This window comes from Octopus sinensis, linkage group LG10 (genome assembly GCF_006345805.1).
Source record: "Octopus sinensis linkage group LG10, ASM634580v1, whole genome shotgun sequence".
In the NCBI taxonomy this organism is placed as follows: domain Eukaryota; kingdom Metazoa; phylum Mollusca; class Cephalopoda; order Octopoda; family Octopodidae; genus Octopus; species Octopus sinensis.
The window spans coordinates 65935650-65956507 of record NC_043006.1 but is presented as its reverse complement, the minus strand read 5'-3'; the positions used below and the strand labels follow the sequence as shown (position 1 = coordinate 65956507).

The window sequence follows — 20858 nt, the reverse complement described above, 5'->3', positions numbered from 1 at the left end:
GGTGCTTCACAACCTCATTGCATGTCTTCCTGGGTCTACCTGTATCATAGGTTCCTTCCACAGTCAGGGAGTGGCACTTCTTCACACAGCTGTCCTCATCCATACATAATACATGACCATACCAGCACAGTCATCTCTCTTGCACACCACATTTGATGCTTCTTAAGTTCAATTTTTCTCTCAGGGTGCTTATACTCTGTCATGTATGCACACTGACATTACACATGCAGTGAATCATACTAGCTTCATTTCTTTCAAGCCTACTATATGGCAGGCTTCTTTCAGTTCCCATCTGGCTTTGGTCGGCCTAAGTCTATAGTAGAAGATTCTTGCCCAAGGTGCCACGCAGTGGGACTGAACCCAGAACCATGTGGCTGGGGAAGCAAGCCTCTTACCACACAGCTACACCTGTGCCTATGGAAAGGAAAGGTCATGCTTTCCTTTCATGGAAAACTGGAAATGAACAACATCACTTGTGTGATGATGATGTTCATGTACAACTATCACACACACACACATGCCTATACTTATATACAGCAGGCTTCTTTCAGTTTCTGTCTACCAAATCCAATTACTGGGATTGAACCAGAACCACAAGGTTAGGAAGCAAACTTCTTCACCACACACCCACACCTACCTATGTCTGGAAAATGTGTGTTGAGCTTTTTGCTGTTCCCATCCACTAACAATGGTGAACAAGATGAATATCAACACACACTTCTGTGGTGTGTGTGTGTGTATGTATATGTATATATATATATAATATATATATATATATGTATATATATATATATATATATATATATATAATGTTTGCAGCTACTACTGATTTTTTTTCACTCTCTCCTTTAAATGTGAGTAGCCATAAAGTTCTAACAAGAACCTGCCCTTATCATCCCTTCTCTCATACCTTAACCCTAATCTCCTAACATAAATAGCTGCTCCAGCCCCTCGGGTTTCATGATCTTGCAAGCTGCATAACCTCACTATTGCTGGTGACACCAGCAAAACAAAAGCACCCAGTATGCATTGTTAGTTGGTTGGCATTGGGAAGGATGTCCAGCCGTAGAAACCACAATATGGCATATACAGGAGCATGATGCAGCTCTTAGACCCATTGGATCCTGTCACATCATCCAACTCGTGACAACACGGATCATGGACATTAAATGATAATGGTGTCACATAACTGGCACCAGTGCTGGGAGCATGTAAAAAGCACCCATTACACTCTTGGAGTGGTTGGCATTAGGAAGGGCATCCAGCCATAGAAACCATGCCCAGTCAGATTGGAACCTGGTGCATCTAACGCATGCCAGCATGGAAAGCAGACGCTAAGTGATGATGATGGTGATGTGCTAGCATCATCCTTTTCCATCAGCTTTTGCATGCTGTCATGGTCTCAGGGAAGTTTCCTAAAGCTGTGTTTTACAGCTGGATGCCCTCCCTTTTACAAGAGATGCTGTGAACTTGCTTTAAATCCAGAATACACTCTGTTATATATGTTTGTATTTGTGTAATATTTGTTATCTGCAATGCTGGTGGAGAGAGAATGAACTGTAACAACTCCTTATCTTTTCCATTTGCAGTCAATGTTGGCGATGACCCTGAAAAAGTTAAAAGAATGCTACAATGTACAGAAGGAAATGTCCATGGAGGTGGTACTTGAACGGTGTCTCTTACAATCTACAGGCAAATCTTGTAAAAAATTTGCTGGGGTAAGTTATTTATCTCAATCTTTCTCTCTTGTATGAATGTGTGTGTGTATCATTGTTTAATATCTGCCGGCAAATGCTTGAATACTTTTTTCAGTTGATCGCTCTCAATGCCAGCACACCAGCAATTGACGGGTAATTGGCTAAAGCATTTTCATTTTCTGTTGCGCCTCCATTTTTCTTCTTCTCATTCAGACTAATGTCCTCATTTTACTTATTTTATACATGTTTTAGGCACAGGTGTGGCTGTGTGGTTTGAAGGTAGCTTCTCAACCACATGGTTTCCAGGTTCAGTCCCACTCTATGGTACCTTGGGCAAATAGTTTTTTTACTATAACCCTAGGTTGACCAAAGCCTTGTGAATGGATTTGGTAAATTTTTTTTTAAATCGTTGACTCATCGTAGACATTTTTAGAGAGTTACTTCCCTTATATTAAAAAAATATGCATTAAAATGGAAAAAAATGATGGTAAATTATTTTTAAAATCGTAGACTCATCATAGACGCGTGCTAATACCCAATCACGACTATAAGATACCCAGTTTTGGTTAACCGCAAAATGTGGGAGTAGTTAGGAATCTAAATCGGAGTAGATAGACACACAACCTTTCTTTTATATATAAAGATAAGAAAATAATGGCAGGATTGGCAGTTTAAAGCCTGGTTTATGTTTAAAAATTTTTTTTTCTGGTTTCTTTCTTGCTTTATTTTTATTGCTTTGCAAGTTACTTTTCATTTAACACACTCTTGTGAACCGGTTATGTTCACCACCGCCCCACCACCACCACCACCACCACTACTACTACTACTACTTTTGTCACCACCCCACTACCACTACTTCCTCCCATACACACTTCAAGTGAAACTATTATGAACTTTCTGAAGCAACTTACACACATATATGAGAATAAGAAGTGTTTCTGTGTGTGTATGATCATCAGTTAACATCCATGTTCCATGCTGAATGTGTGTATGTATACATATATGCATACATACTCATTTATAATCCTGGTTGTGTGGTAAGAAGCTTGCCTCCCAACCACTTGGTTCCAGGTTCAATCCCACTGCACTGCACTTTGTGCAAGTATCTTTTACTATAGCCTCAGGCTGACCAAAGCCTTATGAGTGGATTTGGTTGACAGAAACTAAAAGAAGCCCATTGTATGTATATATATATATGTGTGTGTGTATATGTCTGTGTGTCTATATATACATGTGTATACATACATACATATTTATAGTCATGGCTGTGTGGTAAAATGTTTGCCTCCCAACCAAATGGTTCTAGGTTCATTCCCACTGCGTGGCACCCTGAGCAAGTGTCTTCTATAGCCTCAAGCTGACCAAAGCCTAGTGAGTGGATTTGGTAGACGGAAACTGAAAGAAGCCTGTCATGTGTGTGTGTGTGTCTGTGTGTGTCTGAATCCCCTCCATCACCACTTGACAACCGGTGTTGGTGTGTTTATGTCCCCATTATCTAGAGATTCGGTAAAAGAGACCAATAGAATAAGTACTAGGCTTAAAAAATAAGTCCTGTGGTCAATTTGTTCTGGCTGTATGGTAAGTAGCTTGCTTACCAACCACATAGTTTCGGGTTTGATTCCACTGCGTTGCACTTTGGGGAACTGACTTTTACTATAGCCTCAGACCAACCTAAGCTCTGTGAGTGGATTTGGTAGACGGAAACTGAAAGAAGCCCGTTGCATATATGTGTGTATATATATATGTGTGTGTGTATCTGTGTTTGTGCCCACAACCATTGGTGTGTTTACGTCCCCGTAACTTAATGGTTTGGCAAAAGGGACCGACAGTGTAAGTGCTTACAAAGAATAAGTCCTTAGGTTGATTTGTTCAACTAAAGGTGGTGCTTCAAATGACTGAAACAAACAAAAGAATAAAACCCTTCAAGGTGGTGCTCCAGCATGGCTGCAGTCAACTGACTAAAACAAAAGACTAAATATGCATGTATCTATATATGTATGTGTGTGTCCATTATATTCACCTCTCTTATGGACTTGCTGTGCTAAAGACACAATGTATGTCATCCCAGCAGAAGCAACTAACAAGAGTAACAGAGGCATTTCAACCTTGTTGCACTTTATCAATGGCATGTCCTCACAATCAGCCAAAAATCTGTTAAATATTCTAGTGAATGTTTTATTTACTATTTCTTATGTATCAGAGACAACAAATTACATCTAAGCACATACCTGGCTGTAAATACATACCATTAATAAGGACCAACTAGGTTGAAATGTATCTGGTGTTCTTGCTAGCTGCTGCAGGGATCCTGGAATAGCTTCTTTTTTTTTTTGTCTCCGATGAATACTATATTTGTTCTACGTACTTCTCAATATTTTTGCTCACTGTTCCCAGGGCTCCGACAATTATTGGTACTACTGCTACTTTTTTCATCAATCACAACTGCTTAACCTCCCAAGCTAACCTGTCATATCTATCAACTTTTCTTTCTTCTTTATCGCATACCTTGTTGTCAGCTGGGCATGCTATATCTCTGATCCAGCATAGTTTGTTTTCTTTCTCAATTAAACTATATCTGACTTCCTATTCTCTATCTCTTGGTCACACTGAATCATAAAATCCCATAGAAGCTTTGCATTTCTATTTTCGACAATGCCTTCAGGTTTGTGGTCGTACCAATTTTTTACTCTGTTAAGTCCATACTTGTTGCTAAGTGTCCAATGGACAAGCCTGGCTATATTGTTGTGGCATTTCTTATATTCCTTCTGGGCTAGTGGCATACATTGACTGGTAATATGCCATACGGTTTCACCGTTTTGTCCACAGATTCTGCACTTATCACTTTCTGCTGTGTTGTCTATTCCGTATTTTATGTAGTTTGTTCTTAACGCTTGCTCTTGGGCAGCACAGATTAGAGTCTCCGTTTTTTGGTTTTAAATCACTAAATTATTAATATTATTATTATTAAGGTGGTGAGCTGGCAGACTTGTTAGCATGCTGGACAAAATGCTTAGTTGTATTTCACTGTTGCTATGTTCTTAGTCAAATTCTGCTGAGTTTGACTTGCTTTTTCATTCTTTCTTGGAGTCAGTTGAGCTCTAGGGTCAATGTAATCAACTTACCCACTGCCCCCAATTTAAAGCCATTATTGTTGTTGTTGTTATTATTATTATTATTAGTAGTAGTAGTAGTAGTAGTAGTCATCATCAACTGATAAAGAAAGAAAATTGAAGAACCCATCCTAACTCCCTCCCTGCCAAGAAGCAGTAACAAACAGTTGTTGGAGGGGAAAGGAACAATGTACATTAAAAGATGTCTGCTGCCTCAGGCATCTACACACACACACACACACACAAATAGATAGATATAGATATAGACATGCAATCTAGAACATTTGAAGCTGGAGGCAAGCTCTACATTGCTCTGACACTTACTTACACACACACACACACACACACACACACACACACACACACACTCTCTCTCTCTCTCTCTGTCTCTCTGACATACGTACATGCATGTGTGTGTCATTGTGTATGTGTGTGTATTATATTTCTGTCTCTTGTCTTACTGTGTATTTGTGCTTGTGTGTTTGTTTTGTATTGTGTGTGTGTGTGGTTGACCTTCAATTTTTGATGGAAATGAAAAAGAAAAAAAGAAAAGCAAGGGGGCAGGGTCCAGGCTGGGAGTGTATAAGACTGTTCAAGATACAACCATCACCACTTGGGTTGGTATGGTTAGAGAGGAGGAAAGAATGATGATGATGATGATGATCAACGGTGGTGGTGGTGGTGGTGGTGTTTTACCTTCAACTCTTGTCTGGTGTACAGAAGAATGGCATAGAAAATAATAATAATAATAATAATAATACTCTCTATTATTTGCCACAAGGGTAGAAACATTACAAGGACAAATTACAAAAACAAGATTTTGGTGGTGGTGGTGGTGGTACAGAGGTTTACATAGAATTATTCAGTACAAGAAAATAGGTACGATGAGTCACAAAATAGACAAAAATGATGTGAACTATTCCAATAATTGGGACAGCTCATGAGAAGAAGCCCGTAGTAATAATAATGATAATAATACTTTCATTAACCACAAGGGCTTACATTAAGAATATCGTTATGGACAGTACAGGACAAAACAAAGAATGTGTGTTGTAAGTGTTTTGCATGTAAACAAGACCAACAAGTGGTTGTGTGGTAAGTAGCTTGCTTCCCAACCGCATGGTTCTGGGTTCAGTCCCACTGTATGTCATCTTGGGCAAGCGTCTTCTACTATAGCCTCAGGCCAATCAAAGCCTTGTGAGTGGATTTGGTAGACAAAAACAGAAAGGTCATTATATATAATATATATATGTGTTTGTGTATCTGTGTTTGTCCCCACACCATTGCTTGACAATCGATGCTGGTGTGTTTACATCCCCGTAACTTAGCGGTTCAGCAAAAGGGGACCGATAGAATAAGTACTATGCTAAGTAAGAATAAGTCCTGCGGTCGAGTTAGGGTTAGACAAAAGACAATGCTCCAGCATGGCTGCAGTCAAATTGCTGAAACAAAAAAAATAGAATGTGTGATCCGCAATAGGGAGGAGACGTTTGAGGACTACCCATGGAAAAACCCCATAAAAAAAAAACCATGGGTACCCTGACTTGGGGGCAGGTGCTTTCTTTTCAGCTATAGGCATATGCCCATTCACCTGCACCATTCTCGCCACTTTCATCCACCTTTTGCCAAATTGGCTATAAGACAATATTTACCTCTCTACCCGTATTTTCCTTTTCAAGTGAAACTGGATGAAATTGAACAGGGATTTTCTACAACAGGCACAAGTTTTGAAATTTTGTTGGGTGGGGATAACTGATTACATCAATCCCCAGTATTCAACTTGTATTTATTTTACTGACCCCAAAAGGATGAAAATTAAAGTTGACCTCAGTCGAATTTGAACTCAGAACGTAAAGACAGATGAAATGCCTGCTAAGCATTTTGCCTGGTATGCTAACCATTCTGCCAACTTGATATCTTTAATAATAATAATAATCTTTTCTTTATTGGCCACAAGGGCCAAACACAAAACAAATAGGGATGATATGACACAAGGAACAAGTGGGGTTAAGCACAATATTTGTGTACAAAATAAATAACAAAACAATTAACAAAATTCCCCTAAAAAGCAGGGAGTTTCTCTCGGGGGGGGGGGGGGGCAACCAAGGAACCCCATACATCTTGATCACTCCGACTGCCAAACAGCCACCTCTCCCTCTCTCGACTCCTCCAGCCTACAAGTACATGTTCAGAGTAGTCCCATTCACATGGGCCACCCTCGCCACATTCACTCACCTTTCAACAAAAATACTGGGAGGCAGCACTTCTCTCTCCACCCCCTACTTTCCTTTTCAAGTGAAACTTGAAAAAGTCAATAAGGGCTTGACCAAGGAGGAAAGTATCTGTCTTCAGCCGTTTGAATAATAATGCCACATATTTGCTATATAATAATAATAATGATGATGATAATAATAATAGAAGTAATCCTTTCTACTAAAGGCACAAGGCCTGAAATTTCAGGGAGAGGACAAGTCGATTACATCAACCACAGTGTTTTACTGGTACTTAATTTATTGACCCAGAAAGGTTGAAACACAAAGTTGACCTCGGCGGAATTTGAACTCAGAACATAACAGCAAACAAAATACTGCTAAGTAATTTCACCTGGCATGCTAACGATTCTGCCAGCTCACTGCCTTGTATATTAATAATAATAATAATAATAATTAATTCTGGTTTATTGGCCACAAAGGCTAACAAAAATCAAGAAGGTGGAGGTATTGTTTTCAGTCGCGTTTGTTTGTTTGTGGACAAAATATCTCAAGAACTGCTGGATGGATTTGGATGAAACTTTCAGGGATGTTTGGCCTCATGACTGGCACGAACTGATTAGATTTTAGGATCAATCCGGTACTGGAGAAGGATTCTGGATTATTTTCCATGTTTATTTACTTAATTTTTGAGAGCGGTCGGGTTCATTTTTAGCATTCTCATTTATGAGAGCATTTGAGTTTATTTCAGATATTCCCATTTTAAAAATCATCTCTGGCTAATCATTGAGAGGACGTTGGTGTTGCCTTGGCGAAGGTTTGCACTCTCTGAGTGCTCTTGTTATCATTATTATTATTAACATAGACAGAAGGCCAATCAGTCTTAGGAAGGGGTGAGTATGTGGTGTGGGGGGTTAGTTAATTAGATCAACAACATCCTGCCTTTCACCCCACCCACCCACAAGACTTACCTTGTGGATTATTTTTGCTGGCATCATTTCGTAATAATTCTTGTTGTTTTCATTATTACTGCCATCGCCATAATGGTCATCATTTTTGACACCATCCTTGTGGCATCCACCATCATAACTTGTCATCCATTACTGCCGCCAGCTCCACCTTCAAATCCCACTGTTATTGTCACCACCACCACTGCCATCATCATCATCATCATCATCAGTTGGAGGCTTTAGAAGGACATATGGAGCAAGAAACCCAGATGTAGATAGATACAGCCTCCATAACCACAACCAGTCAGGACGAATATAGTGGTAACGGTGGTGGTGGTGATGATAATGAGGGTGGTTGTGATGATGGTTGTGTTAGTATATGATAGTAGCAGTTTGGTGTTGGTGGGAGTGGGTCGTGGCTATTACCACCACCATCACCTCTGTTACCTTCATCAACAAAATATAGCAGAGAATGTTCTATATCACACACACCAATAAATAAAAATGAAACAACTTTGCTTAGAGTTATAGACAAAAAAGAAAAATCTCATCTCTAAAGTCTCTGAGGGACTCATACCTACTTTCACTCACCCTCTCTCTCTCACACTCACTCAGTTCCTCTCATTCATCTACAATCACAGCCTTTCACACACTCCCTTAACCCTTCTTATAACAACCTGTCTGAGACCAGCCCTGGTTCTGTGATACAAACTTCCTGTTCTAAAGTGACCTAAATTTAAACAGTCCATCAAAATTTCATGCTAATTTGTGTTCCAAATGCCAGATTAATAACCACAGGGTTACTTTACTAAATTCTCTGCTGTTTCCAAAAATGAATTGAAACAAAAGACAGTATATTTCAACAGAAATATAGTTATGAAAGGGTTAAGCAAACAAACCCAGACATAACAGTAGCACCTAATATTTTGGTGGTCTGGCATGTTTGAAGTATCACATTACATGAAAACACTAGGAGCTTTATATATATGTGTGTGTGTGTGTGTGTGTGTGTGTGTGTGTGTGTGTGTGTATGTATGTATGTATGTATGTATGTATTTATGTGTATATATATATATATATATATATATATACACAGAGAGAGAGAGAGACAGACAGTATAGACAGAGGCAGATAGATAGACAGACAGACAAATAATACAGACAGACAGATAATATAGATAGACAGATAGTATAGTATATAGATGGATAGCATAGATAGCTAGATAGGTAGGTAATTATATGGCATATTTATCCATACATATATCTTCTGCCTGTTGTAGTCATTAGATTGTGGCCATGCTGGAGCACTGACTTGAGTAATTTTAGTCAAACAAATCAACCCCAGGACTTCATTTTTTAAATCCTGGTACTTATTCTTTTGGTTCCTTTTTGTCAAACCACTCAGTCACAGGGACATAAACACACCAACACCAGTTGTTGAGCAGTGGTGGGGGCCAAATAAAGACACACACATAGATATATATACAACAGGATTCTTTCAGTTTCCGTCTACCAAATTCACTCACAAGGCTTTGGCCGGCCTAAAGCTATAGTAGAAGACACTTGCCCAAGGTGCCACGCAGTAGGACTGAACCTAGTACCATGTGGTTGCAAAACAAACTTCTTACTACACAGCCTCTTACATACACACACACATCATCATCATCGTCGCGTGTGTGTGTGTGTGTTTTACATTTTGCCTTGGTTTCTACTGTCAGATGCCCTTCCTAATGCCAACCACTCCAAAGAGTGTATGAGTGCCTTTGATGTATCACTGGCACATGTGCCAGGCAATATGAGGTTCTTGAGAAGACCCCTCCGCCACTTCTTCTCACTTCAGTGAAACAGTTTTAGAAGCACTATGTGTTCCACCCATATGTAACAATAAATTTTTTCACACACTCTACCTCAGCATTTCTCAACTGGGATTCTGCAAAAGGTTCCTACAGGTTCCACGAGAAAGAGTGAGATAAGCTAATGCTAATTTCATGATTGTAATATCACTATACATGTACAACATATTATTGGTTATTGTAATATTGACATCATCCTATCATCATCCTATCTAACCTATTATGTTATCAAAAAATATAACAACCATATATATATATATATATATATATATATATATATATATATATATATATATATATATATATATCAACAATCAAGGAACGGCCATAATAGGCCATTCACCCACTAGAAATAACAGCCAAAGCTTCAACCGCAAATAAAGATCAATTCCGTAAACAGGAGAAAATTTAAAAAAACATTTACCCTGTAATTTCTTGTACGATGCACCGTTTCGTCTGCTGTTTAATGGTAAACTAACCTGATTAAATTAAATCAAGCCAATCTTCCATAGGCCCTCAGATTCTTCAGCAAGAAATAGCCAAGTCGGAACAGATATTTTCACGAGGCATTTCCGACCCTGCCAAGGCAATATCTGACCTAAAATTTTCAAATCGTCGCACTCGCGCCAAATTTATCGGCAGCAAATAAATATAAGCCGTCGATTCCATTACGGAATTAACCAGAAAATTCATAATTAATCAATATAGGGTGGTGAAAAAAATTTTGTAGAATTCTTTTTGCCACCAGCGGCCTAGTGGGAAAAAATTAAATAGTCGTAGACCATTTTTAAGTTCAACATCAACAATCAAGGAACGGCCATAATAGGCCATTCACCCACTAGAAATAACAGCCAAAGCTTCAACCGCAAATAAGATCAATTCCGTAAACAGGAGAAAATTTTAAAAAATATTTACCCTGTAATTTCTTGTACGATGCACCGTTTCGTCTGCTGTTTAATGGTAAACTAACCTGATTAAATTAAATCAAGCCAATCTTCCATAGGCCCTCAGATTCTTCAGCAAGAAATAGCCAAGTCGGAACAGATATTTTCACGAGGCATTTCCGACCCTGCCAAGGCAATATCTGACCTAAAATTTTCAAATCGTCGCACTCGCGCCAAATTTATCGGCAGCAAATAAATATAAGCCGTCGATTCCATTACGGAATTAACCAGAAAATTCATAATTAATCAATATAGGGTGGTGAAAAAAATTTTGTAGAATTCTTTTTGCCACCAGCGGCCTAGTGGGAAAAAATTAAATAGTCGTAGACCATTTTTAAGTTCAACATCAACAATCAAGGAACGGCCATAATAGGCCATTCACCCACTAGAAATAACAGCCAAAGCTTCAACCGCAAATAAAGATCAATTCCGTAAACAGGAGAAAATTTTAAAAAAATATTTACCCTGTAATTTCTTGTACGATGCACCGTTTCGTCTGCTGTTTAATGGTAAACTAACCTGATTAAATTAAATCAAGCCAATCTTCCATAGGCCCTCAGATTCTTCAGCAAGAAATAGCCAAGTCGGAACAGATATTTTCACGAGGCATTTCCGACCCTGCCAAGGCAATATCTGACCTAAAATTTTCAAATCGTCGCACTCGCGCCAAATTTATCTTTCAAAAAGCATTGATCATTAGAAGATGCTTGTCCAAGGGGCCATGCTTTGGGACCAAACTTAGAAACATGGTTATGTGTGTGCCTATTTCTTTTACTTTTATTTGTTTCAGTCATTTGACTGTGGCCATGCTGGAGCACTGCCTTTAGTTGAGCAAATCGACCCCAGGACTTATTCTTTGTAAGCCTAGTACTTATTCTATCGGTCTCTTTTGCCGAAACTTTAAGTTGCGGGGGACGTAAACACACCAGCATCAGTTGTCAAGCGATGTTGGGGGACAAACACAGACATACAAACTTTTATATATATATATATATATATATATATTTAAAAAAAGGAGATGTCGAACACGAGTGGTGATATATAAAAAAGGAAATGAAGAAAATGCTGACAAATAATTGAAGTAATTTAAGTAATTTAATTAGGTGAAAGTTCTTTTTACCGGTTGCGCATTTGTTATGCTTATCAAAATATGATAATTTTGATAGCATAACAAATGCGCAACCGGTAAAAAGAACTTTCACCTAATTAAATTACTTAAATTACTTCAATTATTTGTCAGCATTTTCTTCATTTCCTTTTTTATATATATATATATATATATATATATATACATATATACATATATACGATGGGCTTCTTTCAGTTTCCGTCTACCAAACCCACTCACAAGGCTTTGGTCATCCCAAGGCTATAATAGAAGACACTTGTCCAAGGTGTCACACAGTGGGACTGAACCCATAACCATGTGGTTGGTAAGCAAGCTACTTACCACACAGCCACTCCTGCACCAATATTTACATTGTTTTGAATTCATCAAGCATTATCTTGTGGCTTTGAGATTTGAATGATGTGATTGTTTATTTTTAGAATGGCATTGTAGGGTAGGTATAAAAGGTTGGACCTGGCAAGTTTGAACATAAACAGGTAGAATATTTGGGCCAGATATGGCTGGTTTAAATGAGTTGTGTAAATATGTTGGACTACAAGTGCTTATCTCTCTTCTCACTTTGTCTCTGTTGCACCTTACAGGACCAGACATACAGCTACTTGCAAGTTGCTGAGCTTGACTATGACAACATGCAGATCCTACACAATGCCAGACTGAAGCCATCCATAGCTTTTGCACCAATGCCTGATGACATATCTGCATACAAGCTGCATAAGTAAGTCCCTTCTTTTTCACTTTACTGTCATCATCATCATTATCAGTTTCATTTTACATCTGTTTTCCATGCTGGCATGGGTTGGACTGGTCATCTCATGGTTGGTCATTTCTTATCGGTTTATGTGTGTCATTTGGCTTAGTTTCCATAGCTGGATACATTCCCTGTCATCAAACAGTTTCCAGAGTAAACATGGTTCATTTTGTCATGGCACCAAGTTGACTATGTCTCAGAATTAAATAGACTTGAAAGAATTTCACAACTTGGTGCTTTTCTGCTTATTTGATTACACTGGTTTACAAAAATTTGTTTTTGCTCTGAAATAAAGATGTGAATAGGTGTTTTTTACTAATCTTGATGTGGTGAGTTCAATTTTCTGAACAGTTTTGCTCTATCACCTCTAGATTTTTTTTGCTTTCACATATCTCATTTTAATTATAAATTTGCATATAAATTCAAAATATGTTTATTTCATCTGTTACAAAGGCATATTGCAGAAAAAATAACAACATAGATACAGAACATTGATAGAAGTAAATTGGATAATACAAGACACACAAATCATAGTACAGCAGACAGTTCGAAGTGTTTGGGGTGGGGGGATGGTCTTGTGTACTTTGCCTCTGTGATGTCACGCAAGAGCATCCTGCAAGAGTCCCCCATCATGCTGGGGTTCCACTTGCCTCGGTAGTTGCTCTCCATTTTAGTGATATCTTGGTGAAACCTTTCTCCATGCTCATCCCTCACTGCTCCTAGCTTTGGAAGGAAGAAGTTAAGGTGGGAGTGGAGAAAGTGAATTTTGAGTGACATTCAGCTTCTGATATCCGCATAAGACTGTAACAATTTCTTGATATACTCTTAGAAATCTAGTACCCGTTTGTTACCAAGAAACCATGGCAGACTGACTTAAATGCTTCCCATGCTCTCAGTCTCTTAAAGGTAAGAACCTCCTCAAAGTTCTTATCCTTCAGCACTTCTCAGATCTGAGGTCCAACAAGGATGCTCTCCTTGAGCTTAGCAGAACTCAAAGCTTGGAACAGAGTGCACAAGTGTTGGAAGGCAATGCCATTTTCATCCATGGCTTTCTCGAAATTCTTCATTAAACCAATCTTGATATGAAGAGGAGGAAGAAGCACTTTATTCATGTCCACCAGTGGATTTTCATGGACACTGTGTTTACTAGACATGAAAGTGCTCCTAGATTCCCTGTGCTTCTGCTTGTAGTGCTTGGACACAGCCCAACTGTCTCAGAGCTTGCATACCCATAAGGAGCCCAATGACCTCAAGTCCCCACAAACTCCACTGGTGCTGGTTGTATTTAACAGTTTCCAAGAGGAGCTCAATATTGTCATACGATTCCTTTAGATGGACTGAGTAGACAATGGGAATGCTGGGGTATTTATGTCCATTGTGCAAAAGCACAGCCTTCAGACTTCACTTGGAAGAGACTATGAAAAGAAGCCAGTCTGAGGAATTGTGTGGGAAACCAAGGAATGTGAACTAGCCAGAGACTTTTGTGCAGTAGCACAACCTGTTTTCCATGTCAAAGAATGAAGCAAAGTCCTGGTTACAGGTGATACATATAAATATCACCTGAAACTGGTGATCCTCACATCTGCCTTGACTAGGTTCCTCTACTTAAGCCGGGATGCCAGGAGCTCTGACTACTGCTTAGATAGATACAAATCACGGGCATGGTCATTCAGGTTTTCCTGCGTGATCCAGTGGGGCTCATTGCCACTTGCTTCTAAATAAACAGAGACATTGTCTTTAGAAGAGATCTGCTTGGCAGAATCTTCTGCTGAAGGCATTTCTTTATTTGATGAAGGAAGAAGATCCTTATTTTCTGGGGGTGTAGGGACAGGGAGATCATCTGAGTGGGGAGCAGGTCTTATAGCTGAGGGAAGGTTAGGATATTTGATCTTTTTCTAGATGAAGCATTGAAACCTGTTATATTTGTGAGGCAAAAATAACAATCATCCTCATGGCTTCATGGCTCTCTCCAGACTATCGGGACAGCAAAGTTGAAAGCTGCTTTCTTGTCGTTAAACCATGCAGATAGTCCGTTGTAGCAGGGTTTACAACAGATGTGTGGAGCCCAGGACTTGTTCTGATCTCCAATTTTACAGTCAAAATAATGAAAGAAAGCGTTTCTCAAGAGGGAAGTAATTGTTCTGTGCTGTGCAACTGTTGTGAAATTCCCACCCACACAGCAGAATGAATTTGCCTTGTTGATGCATCCTCGGTGTTTTGAAGTGCTTGAAGCCATTGTAGAGATATGTATTATATGTATCACAAAAATCTGGAAAACAAAATAAAGATTGATCATGTATATGGTTACGTGAATGGTCACAAAATCATAATAATGTATATCTCAAAAACTAGAGGTGATGAGTGAAAATTGGTTTTGTATATGAAACCAGCACCCAAAATTAGGCTAGAACAACTATTTTTTTTATAATTATTGTTATTATTATTATTATTATACTGGAATTTCTTGAATCTTGTCAAGCAGGCATTAGAGAGAGCCTTAAAACAAGTGGAAAGAAATCCTGGAACAACCTCACAAATTCCCAACGTCTAGCTAATAACAATTCTATTGTTATTAAGATGGCGGATAAGAGAGGCGCTATCGTAATTATGGACAAAAGTGAGTATATTTCGGCTTGTGAAGAAGTTTTACTTGACAAAACTTCAAATGAAGAATTACCTGTCGATCCAAACCCCAATTACAGAGAGGAGCTTGACAAAATAATTCTGGAAATGGTGGAAAACAATTTCGTTAATAAGGCTGAATCTAAGATTTTAAGGTCAAAAAGAAGAACACCTGTATTTTATGGTCTCCCTAAAATACACAAAAAGTTCGAAAGATTTCCTCCAATGCGCTCAATTTGCAGCAGATATGAATGTTGCACGGCCAAAATTTCGGAATGGCTGGATAGCTTTCTACTCCCTGCTGCAAAACAATCAAGTTCCTATATTCGGGATACTTTTGATTTTGTATCTAAAATCAACTACTTTTTCAAGCACCGAGGCCATATTGAAAACTGGTAACCATGGATGTTTCTTCCTTATATCCCAATATTGACCACAATGAAGGGGTAGAAGCATGCATGGATGCCTTCGAAAAGCAGTCAAACAAAAGTGTTCCATCAAATTTTTTTCTGTAGATTATTGAGGTTTGTGTTAGAAAGTAACACAATAAAGTTTAGACAAAGATTTTACAACCAGACCAAGGGTTGCGCCATGGGTAACCCCATGGCAGTTATTTTGCTAATGTCTTCATGACAAAATTCGAGACACAGTTACTGAAGACATTCAAATCCCTTCATGGTCATGAACCAATACTCTGGTTACAGTTCATTGACGATGTATTTTTTGTCTGTAATGGACTTCTTGCATTTCTGTGACTGTTATGCTAGAAACTATGGCTTTAAATCCAACATAAAATTTACGTCTAGTTTTTCAAAAACTAGCGTTGAATTTTTGGACACAAAAGTCAAGTTTTCTGGAGGCAGAATAACAACAGAATTATTTTGTAAGCCCATGTCATCCCACATTTATCCCCACCACTGCTCCGATCATCCACATCATCTTATTTGGTCAAATCCGAAATCCCAATTTTTTAGGATAAAACGCATTTGTACTGACATAGGGGATTACTGGAAACATGCAAATGCTTTTGTATGTCATTATGTCAAACGCGGTTACAGTGAATCACGATTAAAGGAAATAGCAAATGAAATAGCTAAGATTGGCAAAGATGGTCAAACCTATATGCATAATTTTAGCAAACACAATACAATAGATGACAGAATTTCTTTAGTGATTAACTGGCACCGACATTTCGCTCGCATTTCAAAAGTTTTGCATGAAAGTTACCAGCATGTGGCGAAAAAATATCCTTGCTTCAAACAGATATTTCCTCAGCCGCCTATTGTAGCCTTTAGACGGAATAAGAATATAAGAGAATTATTGACCTCTTTATCTGACTCCAAGAAAACAAACATTGGAGTATCTACATGCTGTACCTTAAAGAACAGCCGCAAGAGAGGTAAGCCCTGTTCATTGTGCAACAACATGAGTGAAGTGAATTCCATCAGAAATCATAACAGAGATATTATGATTTATACAGAAATCATAGAGATGTTATGATTTATACAGAATGTGGAACATGTAAAGATTCCCATTTGGTGTACGCTGCAGAATGCACAAAACACAACTTGATTTATGTTGGTTGCACAATGGAACAATTAAACAAAAGGTTTAATGGGCACAGATTCGACATTAGGCACAATAACAGTAGTTCGACAGAACTTGCTGAACATATCGTTTCAAACTGCTGCAATTTTGAAGAAGACTTGAAAGTGCATATTCTCAGTAAAAATTCTGAATCTACTTTGCTTTCACTTCTCAGAATGTATGAGGAGAAATATGTTTGCAGGTTATTAACATCATGCCCTGGAGGAATGAATAAGATGACAGGAGAATATCATCAAATTGAAACAAAACTGTTTGATCAAATATTCTTCTTTCTCTCTTTTTCTTTCCTTTTTTCTGTCATCTTTTTTTTGCTTTTTTCTTTCGTTTCGCCTGGTAAAGACTTAAAAACTGATGATGTCATTCCATCAATGTGTGGACGCTACTTGCTCTCGTTCATACTTTACGTTTAAATTTCTGAACTTTTATCACTTCTTATTTTGAACTTGACAAAGACAGACATACTGTTGAAATATTGTTCAATAAAATATCTTACAATCGAATTCCACTCTTCATCTTGACTTTACCTTTGTGAAGAGTTACGGCAATCCTGTTTTAAAATATATTATTATTATTATTATTATTACTGTTATTATTCACATCACTGCCAGTGACCTGAATAATAATAATGTCTAGACAGGTGTGTAAAGGAAACCTGTTCAAGGATGGGCACGTCTGTAGGGACAAGCCAGGCTGGCTGTGTCACACTGGGACAAGTCAGGCTGGCTGTGGCAAGCTTGCAGTATCATTTACATCATCATCATTTAACGTCCACTCTCCATGCTGGCATGGGTTGGATGGTTTGACATGGAGCTAGTGAGCGGTGAACTGTCTAGTCGCCAACCGTCTGTTGTGGCATGGTTTCTATGGCTGGATGCCTTTCCCTAATGCCTACCACTTTACAGAGTGTACCGGGTGTGCTTATGAAGCACCAGCACAGATGCTTTTTAAGTGACACCAGCACCTGAAAGGACAATCCTGTATGTGTGGAAGACAACAATTTTACTTAGGTTGTTGTGTCTTACCAAGTACAGCAAATTGCCACATCTCTTGGTCCTTTGCCGTTTCTTCTGTGGGCCCCAGTGTCCAAAGGTTTTTTTCTCACCATTTCGCTCTGTCATCCTGGGTCTGCTTACGTTTGGCTTGAATACTCTCTCTCTTGCTTTGGCAGACTGGTATCTATAATTTTTGTTGTGATTTCTAGCACTGTAAACTACAATTGTTGTTGTTCAGTTCTATATTTAAGAGATGAGGAATTATGTACGTTATTTACATTTGACAGATATTTGTCCTCATTTTGTTTGTTGTTAACAATGTTTCAGCTGATATACCCTTCAGCCTTCATCAGGTTTCTTGGGGAAATTTCAAACCTGGTTCTCATTCCTAAGGTATTTTTCGATGTTGTTGTTGTTGTTGTTATTATTATTATTATTCAGCTCACTGCTTGGAATCTTAGGGTTAGTAGCCCATGCTCTTAACCATTATGCCATATGCCCATAAGCTTTGTTTCTCTTTCTTCTTTGTTGTTGTTGTTGTTAATCCCAAACTACTTGTTTTTGTCATTGCTGTCAGGTACTTCTGCCAAATGGACTTAAATACAACTCTGCAAGAGATCGAACAAACAAAAGAGGAGATACTTTATCTCAGTCAGTTTGCCCCCGGTGGTAAAAGTAGCCTATCATGGCCAATCGGTAAGTGTCTCGTTGTGGTCTTCATTCACCAACTCCAACAAACTACTTAGGAATGGGGGTAGGGGTGCTCATTCTCTAACATTCCATTAAACCGATCCCTTGCACTTTTCGCTGTGTTACACATCATTGTTTAACGCTTTACCACAGGGTGTTATAGTGCACTTCATTACAGGAACTTGTTCACCCCAGCACATTCCACCATGCAGCACCTTCAGAACAATCCCCCACACTCCACACCTCGTCTTATATCATACTGCAGCTCTGATCTACCATACTGTATTACACAGTATTTCATTGCACCTTCAATGTTGTATGTCCATTGTGTGGTCATTTTCATATTGCTCCTGTCCACTCTACTCGCAAAGGTAGGTAATCCTATGATGGACTGTCATCCCATCCAGGGAGGAATACACACACATCACAAAAACCAGATTGTATTGCAGTCTACACCTCATGTTCAAAGCCCTGCACCACAGTGGTTCCTAAATTTGTTCTACTCACAGCATACTTGAAAATAAATTTATCTATTTTGGTGATCTTTATACACGAAGTTGAAAAAACATTAAAAAAATTTATTTTTAAATGTATTTTACCTGCAATTATAAATAATTTTCGTTTACAAATTATTATTTTGTACCTTACATTGTTTTTAATAATTAAAACATTCATTAAGACTTTTGAAATTTGCTTTTTGTTTTTAAGCATAAATTTATTACTTTTACCTCTCACTTAGCCATATCTTGCAGTACACAAGTTTGCAACAGTGAATGATTTGGGAACCACTGACACTCCCATTTATCCTTGCTGTACTCTTGAGATTGCACAATACAATATTTCCTCTCTCAAGAAAACAGTTTCATCCCACTTCTCCACACTGTGGCCTTAGAATACACACACATACACACACTTCTCCAAAGTGCTACCCTTCATCCATTACCGTGCATACATGTTAACACATTCTTAACAGAGTCTGTCATGCTGTGTCTTATATTGTTTAACAAATGTCTGCTAATGTCATAAGTTTATCATTAACATCGGCCTGCCTGTAACATGCAGCTGCTTGTGGTAAAAGTTTACTTATGATATGTATCTACCTATGACACAGGTAGGCTTATGATATATCTATTTATGACATATGTCTGTTTGTCTGCCTCTGACAGAAGTATGTTTGACAAAGTATGTGCGTAACATAGATCTGACTGTGACATGTCCGGTTATGACATAAGCATGATCGTAGCTGTAGCACCAATGTCACTTCAGTGTATACTAAGTAGGGACAACCTTTTGTAGATGTAGTGTCACAAACTGGCACTCCATTAGTTCTAATGGTTCCAGTTGATCCAACCAGCAGAACAGCCTGCTCATGAATTTAATGTGCAAGTGGCTGAGCACTCCACAGACACATGTACCCTTAACGCATTTCTCAGGGAGATTCAACGGGACACAGAATGTGACGAGTCTGGTCCTTTGGATTACAGGTACATTTAATTATTGAACCTGAGTGAACAGGAGCAATGTGAAATAAAGTGTCTTGCTCAAGGACACATTTTGGAATTGAACTTACAACCTTATGACTGTGAACTGAACAGCCTAACCACTAAGCCATGTGCCTTCAACCAAATGTGACAAACTGTTCCTTGTATATCAGACCACACCACTGAAATAATAATTTGACAAGTACATTGTTTTAGTGGAGGTTACGTGATGTAATACATTGTTGATAATCTATACCAGGGCTGGCCAACCTGAGGCTTACAGCCCGCAGACTTTTATCTTGTGGCCGGCTTGATGCTTTCTTGAAATGGGTTTATTTAAACAAATATTTTTTTAATTTTATCAAAAATTAAAGATTGTAATGAAAAATAAAAAAGAAAGATACTACTGTTTTTGCAACGATAATATTTTATGTTGAATCAACGATCATTCATTCATTATTGTAATAATCGCATGAGAAAGCAAAATGCTTTCAATTCTGTCAGTATACAAATGGCCTTCAAAAAACTTAGCCTGCAATGTAATTCAAGATAGCCAGGCCTGATTGTGACACTCGTCAAGTTACACCAAACTTGGATAGAGAGAAAATGTAACTGAACAACAGAGGAGAAAGAAGCTGGATGGTTTGACCTGAAAAAGTTGGACCTAAATATTATCTTTTCCCTCTTACTTGTTTCAATCATTGGACTACAACCATGCTTGAGCATCACTTTAACCGTTTAGCATTTGAACCAACCAGATCCAGCCTCTCACACCTACCCTACAATGTCATTGTAGAAAGAGACAATGGCATCATTAATATTTCC

At 38.4% G+C, this 20858-nt stretch overlaps 1 protein-coding gene and 1 long non-coding RNA gene across 2 annotated transcripts in view; one reads left to right on the top strand and one right to left on the bottom strand.

Moving 5' to 3' along the window:
* Nucleotides 1-20858, top strand: part of LOC115216720 (chondroitin sulfate synthase 2-like) — a 94368-nt gene that overhangs the window by 63500 nt on the left and 10010 nt on the right. The window contains exons 2-4 of the mRNA XM_029786259.2: nucleotides 1590-1718; nucleotides 12474-12607; nucleotides 18440-18558. Of these exons, the coding sequence (XP_029642119.1) occupies nucleotides 1590-1718; nucleotides 12474-12607; nucleotides 18440-18558 (382 nt within the window). The remainder of the gene's footprint in view (nucleotides 1-1589; nucleotides 1719-12473; nucleotides 12608-18439; nucleotides 18559-20858) is intronic.
* Nucleotides 7014-20562, bottom strand: LOC118765155. The gene is made up of 3 exons (XR_005001022.1): nucleotides 20315-20562; nucleotides 11582-11584; nucleotides 7014-7024 (listed from the first exon to the last, which is right to left on the bottom strand). It is a non-coding gene; the product is annotated as an uncharacterized LOC118765155 (long non-coding RNA).